The 6308-nt window shown below is 61.2% G+C and overlaps 1 protein-coding gene across 1 annotated transcript; it reads right to left on the bottom strand.

The window, feature by feature from the left end:
• Positions 1–395: 395 nt before the first annotated feature.
• On the bottom strand, positions 396–5505 carry CPNE6 (copine 6). The gene is made up of 14 exons (XM_027110870.1): positions 5312–5505; positions 4706–4885; positions 4278–4352; positions 3629–4126; positions 3176–3280; positions 2865–2951; positions 2566–2625; positions 2167–2300; positions 2036–2090; positions 1892–1943; positions 1429–1562; positions 1080–1316; positions 707–881; positions 396–606 (listed from the first exon to the last, which is right to left on the bottom strand). The coding sequence occupies exons 1-13, from the start codon at positions 5477–5479 to the stop codon at positions 744–746; spliced, it is 1923 nt and encodes a 640-aa protein (XP_026966671.1). The 5' UTR covers positions 5480–5505; the 3' UTR covers positions 396–606; positions 707–743.
• Positions 5506–6308: the final 803 nt, after the last annotated feature.

Genomic DNA, 6308 nt, shown 5'->3' with positions numbered 1-6308 from the left:
CAGACCTGCTGCCCTCCTTCAGTCCTGCACCCCATGCCTCCCGCCCCTTCTCAGGCTGCCTCACAGCTGTGTGAGGGCTGGAGTTCAGCCCCTGGGGGGCTCAGCTGGGCTTCTCTGAAGACAGCTTAAGAGGGCATCAACTTGCCCCCTTGACAGCCCCTTATTACCCCTCTATCTCTGGTAATTAACCCCCAGGGGGCCTGGGCCCCCCTGGGGTTGGGAGGTGATGGTAGGGACTCCTCAGATCTCACTGGCACATAGTTGGGGTGAAACTGCAGAGCCACCAGGCTGTCTGGGGAGCTCTGGCTCAGAATTCAAAACGTGCTGGTCCTCATTTCTTAATGGTGTATGCAGGGTGCTATGGACTGCCCAACGGGCATCTGAGGCATGATGGGTAGAGGCTGAGGTGCTAGGAGTGGTTCCCTTTATTAACGGCCAGAAAGTCAGGATCACTGAAGAAAGTCACTGAGGGGCCACAAGGCTGAGGGGTATGGGGCCTGGAGAGATGGCGCAGGGCTCACCACTCACTTCCAGGACCCAGGGGACACAGCTGGTCCAAGAGGGAGAGGCACCGGTCACTTGAGTCACAAGGGTCAGGACAGGCACCTGGGGGAGAATGGGATAAGTCATAAGCACCCTCGTCTACACCACACCCAGCCGAGATGGACTCCACCAAGATCCACCCCGCTAGCGTCCCAGGACTCACTGAGAGACTGAGGGAGTGTCGGTCCGGTTGTCGGCTGTCACAGGCTAGGGCTGGGCGTCGTGGCTGGCGTGCAGGACCTGGGAGGCCCGGGGCTGATGCCCTGGCTGGCGTAGTACTCCACCACCTGCCGGGGCACCTCGGCCAGGACGCACTTAGCTAGCGCAGAGGGTGCGGCCTGGGATGGGGACGGGGGTGTGGTTAGGGGCGGGAGAGTGGGGGAAGGAGGGGCTCAGGTAAGAGGCGGGGCTTCGGGTGGCCGGCTGAGCTCCAGCGTCCTTCGCAGGACATCAATCAAGTGAGAGAGACTGGTCAGATTTGGGCGGCAGGAGGAGCTGAGGAGTCCTTCAGCAGGGAGGGGCCTCCGGGCACTCACGTCCTTGAAGTCCCGGAAGGGCACGAACTGGACGATGTCGCGAGCTGCGGGAACCCCTCGGGGGCAGCGCAAGGGACCGTCATCGCCGTCCAGCAGCCGCATGTCGGAGAAATCGGCGTTGCCCACGCCCACGATGATGATGGACATGGGCAGGCGGGAGGCGCGCACGATGGCGGCGCGGGTCTCAGCCATGTCGCTCACCACACCGTCCGTGAGCACGAGCAGCACCGAGTACTTCTGAGGGCAGGCAGAGGGGGAGGAAGGGTCAGCTCTGCGGCCTTGGCACCGGCCCCAAGCCCGGGCCTCACCCGAGGACACCAGGTTGCCCGCTTCAGCTGGGGCTCCTCACCGTGGCTTGGCCAGTGCTCTGCTCCCGCTGGGCTGGCGCCGCCACGCGGTTAATGATGGGGGCCACGTTGGTGGGGCCATAGAGCTGGATCTGGGGCAGGCAACGGCGATAGGAGGTGATGACCCCCGAGATCTCTGTGGGCAAAGAGGTGAGGAGGGCAGAGATTAGCGGGAGCCCTTCCTGAACCCGCTTAAAGCAAGGAGGTGCTTCTCTGTCTGAGGACTGCCCTGCCACCAAGTTCTTCACTAAGCAGGAGAGTTGGACGGTCCAGGTGCTGGCAGAGTTGGGTGGGCAGATACTGGGCCAGGGGCTGGAAGTCTTACCAAATGAAGGCAGGTGTTGGATGGGTGAAGGGGCAGGGAGCAGGGCCCAGGGGAATGGAGTCTGTGCTCCTGCATGGGGTGTACAGGAGTAGGCAAGCTGCATGCAGGGAGGCGGGGCTGGTGGGAATCTCCTCTCTTACCTTCACACTCAGGATTTTCCGGGTCAAAGTTGATAGCAAAGTCGTGGGACACCTGTGAGGGTAGGGTGAGGCCAGCCAGGGCATGTTTTTCCTTCTCGTCTGACCCTCCCAACATCTGCTCCCTTCCCCTCGCACCCAGCCTACCTCAAAGTTGGGGGGGATTCGAGCCCCAAAGCCAAACGCTGGGAACCGTTTGTCACTGGGGAGAAGAAAAGTCTGTGGGGGCCCATTGGGCAAGGCGTCCCTGCCTGTCCAACACCCCGACCTCCTGCTACCTGTCGTAGTCCTGGCAGATGCCTCCCACTGCACGCAGGGCCTGCAGGTAGTGGTTGGGCTGGCGGGGGCTCAGGCAGTGCAGGGACTGGCTGCTCCTCGGGTCCCCGTTGGAGGCGGTGAAGTCAATGGCCACCTGGTGGAGATGGGGAAAGTGTTATGGTGCATCCGTGAGCGCCAACAGAGAGGCTGGGCCAGAGCTAGGGCCTGTAGGGAGGCCTAAGGTGAATCTAAATAAGCCCACCGGTAGTCTCATCACAGAGTCGGGTGAGGGGAACAAGCTGGCCACGCTAAGGCTCATGAGAGGTCCAAGAAGGGGCAGTGGGGATTCTGAGCTCTTTCTGTTCACTGTGGGCCGAGCCCCTCCCCCTTGGCCACGTCCCCGTCCCCTGGGCCTTTACCGTGAAGTTGATCTGGCAGCCGCCCATGATGTAATCCAGGAAGGTGTGCACCTTCTCCACCTGGTGGGAAGGGGGGAGTAAGGTGGAGGGATGGTCCCTTGAGGAGGAAGCTGGGTGGGGCTTCTGCAGCAGAAAGGGAAGGGCCAGAGTTTTTGAGGTTGAAGTTGGTGGTGGATAGGGCAAGGGTTCTCAGTTCCCAGGAGCAGAGAAATGATCTTTGAAATGAGGGCAGGGTTGAATCTGAGGTTGCCTCGGGGGGTCGGGGTGGGGCAGGGCTTGAGGCGGGCACTGGAATTTACCGTGCATTGGGCCAGCACTACGGTCCCTGAGCTCTTGTAATTCTTCTTCTTGTCCCGGTACTTGGGGTTGATACAGTCCCACTGCATCTAGACCCCACATACCCCACAAGCCCAGGGTCACATCACGTGACCCTTCCTCCCCCTTCCAGCGGAGCCTCCCAGAGTGAGACCGCCATGGCTCAGTCCTCAGGCTGAGCCCAGGGCTTTCCACCCTCTCCACCTCCTATCACGTGTGGGGGGGCTCTTCAGCATCACCCTCGGGATTCTCCCAGGGATCTTGGTGGGGTTCTGGCTGAGGGTCTTTGTGGCACCTCCTGCCCAGGGTTTGCTGTTCCTTCCTGCATCTCCTGGAAGGTGCTGGTGAACTCGCCGATGAAGTCATGCTTCCCACTGGAGTCATAGTCATACACCAGGAACTGAGAAGGCAAGGGGGGTGGGGCGGTCAGGGTCGGGGAGGCTTTGCAGAGGTTCCTGGGGACAGGAGGAGGGACTCAGGGTGGTAGGGGCCCAACAGTCACTAGGTCCAAACAGATGTCCTCAACCTGCCTAGAGAAGCCACTTGCTGAACTTCATCCTTTGTCTCAGTCCGGCAGGGACTTTGGCCTCTGCTAGAAGGCACACATATAGGAACATTGAGCTGTGACTGGTTCTTTACCCGCAGCGGGAAGGGGTATCACATGGGGGAGAGGGAGGGGGGGTGGGGGAACGGTCTCTGGCAGAGGCTGGATGCTCCAACGGGCCACCCTTGTTTGCAGGGGCCTCACCTTGAGAGGCCGGTGGACATCGCAGCTGCACAGCGAGTGCAGGGACAGACGGAATGGCTCCCAGCTGGGGTTCAGATTGTTCTTCACCACCTTGAAGAGGCACAGAGAGCTGGTCACCCCTGATCTAGTTTCCCCTGCTCTGCCCTTCCTCCCTCCTTCCCCCCAGCCCCAGGCACCAACCTCTGTCCTCCAGACCAGCTGGTCGCTCTGGTCCCCATTGGTCTTATAGATCTCCATGAAAGGGTCAGACTTGCTGAACAGATCCTGGGGACACGGGGGAAAGCGTCCATGAGCCTGGTGAGGTCTGAGGGGGAGCTGGCTAACACCAAGAAGGGAGCAGAGCTGGGACCTGGGATTTGTCCTGAGTAGGGGGGCTAGGCTCCCTAACAGTAGAGATGGGGCCCTGGACTCTGGGTTTCCAACCTTGTTGTCCAGCTTGTGGGCTCTGAAGGTGAGCTGCACATAGTCATTGGTGCCAGATACCTCTTCGGCCACGATCTGCAAGGCGGACACAAATGACAGGATTCCCCCAACCCACTCCCACAAGGCCCTTTCCCTTAGGTGGGAGCTAGCCATGATGTCACCATGGATGTCCATGCAGGGGCATTGAATGCCCTGCCTGAGGGTGAGTACAGGTGACTTTGCCTACCGTGATGGTGGACTTGCCCGCGTTCTTCCCATTCTTCAGTAGCAGCGGCTTAGTGACCTTGGTCTGTGACACAACCTGGGGATGGAGGTGGAGGGGGGCCCAGCTGTGACACCCCCACCTGCTTTGGCCAAGGTACAAGGGACAGGGTAATAAGGGCCCTTTGAGCTCTCACAGGGGCTGCGCTTGGGCTAGGATTGGACTTAATTTCCGCAGCACCCTTAACGGGTAGGCACTGTGACCCGCATTGTGTAGATGTGGAAACTAAGACTCAGAGAGGTTAAATATCTAGCCCAAGGCTGCACAGCTGGTGAATGGTGGAGACGGGGTCCAAGCCCCGACTGAACTGGCTCCAGAGCTTATCCTCTGTCTTTTGGCTTCCAGAGGCAGAGCGATGGGGGTGGGGGTGGGGGTGGGGTGGGAATGCAGACCTGGCCCAAGGTGCACTCGGTAGAGCCGAGGAAGGTGTCATTGCGGGGGCTGGTGGCTCCGTCCTCGGCGTCAAACACGTGGAACTGCAGGGGCTGCTTCTCCTCAAAGAAGTACTCGAGGGCCAGCACCCGGGAGAAGACAGGGCTGGAGCAGGAGCGCAGCACCTCTGTGCGCTCCACCTGCGGCAGAGGGGAGCGTGTCCTCTGGGAACCTGGGCTGCTTTGCCTTGCCCTGGACCGCCGCGGGCTTGCCTGCCTTCCTCAGGCTTCCGCACCCCAGCGACTAGCTCTTCTCTCCCTGGGCTGAACCCCAAGCTCAGGGCGTTGCCAGCCCCCAGGACCATCAGCCCGCTGGGGCTGTCATATTTGGGAGCGGTGCCACTGACTTCGGGGGCGATCTCAGGACCCAGTGGGACTCTGTGGGCTTTGGAATCTGTAAAACGGTCTGTGTGCGTAATGATGGCATCCCCATCCGCGGGGTTACCCACACAGCCTGGAAGAGGGCCCTGGGAGTCCTGACAGTCCCCCACGAGGCTTTCACTGCCCCCACCAGCCTCCTCCCTCTCAGTCCCGGAGGTGAGTGAAGGAGATCCCAGCCGCTCTCACCTCCACCCACTGCTCATCGGAGTGGAGCTTGAGCAGCACGCAGGGGTGGGGCTTGGTGAGCGTGTCTCGGTCTAGGAGGCCGTGGCAGGACACCCGCAGCTCCACTCTCGAGGCCCCCAGCGTCATGGCTGGGGGCTCAGGCACCCATGCCATCTCCGGGTCGGACATGTCACTGTGGGGACAGAGCAGATGGCCTGGACACTGGAAGGGGAACCCCTGCCAGGGGTGGGGTCTGTCTCTGGGAGCCACGGCCCCACCCCTTTGCCCTTCTCCCTGAGGCCCTGGCATCTCATGGACCTGCTTCCCAGTGACCTCGCTCAGCTTCCCCTGAGCACTGAGCTGGCGAGGGTGGAGGACCCGAGCCCCCCACTCCTGCACAGTCCAGTGCTCCTGTCACCCCTGCTGGCCTCATATGCGTGGATGGGGCTGGAGAGGGCTAGAGGGCTGGGGGGGGGGGTTCCTGGCAGCCTTGCTCCGAGGCCATCAATTGATCTACACTTTCTGCTACCTCAGCACCTTCTGCTATTTCCTGACTGATGTCTGAGTCAGCGCTGCACTCAGTCTTGGCTCAAAGGAGCTAAACTGGGGCAAGGGGTCCCTGGCAGTCTGAAGAGGATGGTCAGGAATGGAGGCTGCAATGGGCAGGAGGAGGCAGATTGGAAGGTACCCTCCGGGGCTGTCCCCATCCACCTCCCCCGACTCACCTTCTGGTTGGCTGACGGAAAGGGAGGGATGGTGGGCTTGCAGAGTGAGAAGCAGAGCCCAGTCCCTGCTGAAATCTCCTCCAGGTTCCTGGCAGTGGCTCCCACTATGACAACGCTGGCTTTCCTCCCCACCTCCCCTGTTCTCACACTTCTTGGCAGCACTGGCACTGTCTCTTAGCGACAGGATTTTTGGGGAGCCTCGGCCCCCTCCATGCTGCCCGTGGGATGCACGCACGCCACCCTCCCCCAGCAGAGGCACCAAGCTTCGGGCAGCAGCAGGCAGGGGTCCGCTG

The sequence above is a fragment of the Aethalodelphis obliquidens genome, unplaced genomic scaffold, assembly GCF_003676395.1.
Source record: "Aethalodelphis obliquidens isolate GAN/ISIS:26980383/991018 unplaced genomic scaffold, ASM367639v1 scaffold10, whole genome shotgun sequence".
NCBI classification, from domain to species: Eukaryota; Metazoa; Chordata; class Mammalia; order Artiodactyla; family Delphinidae; genus Aethalodelphis; species Aethalodelphis obliquidens.
This window is presented reverse-complemented; position numbering and strand designations above follow the sequence as displayed.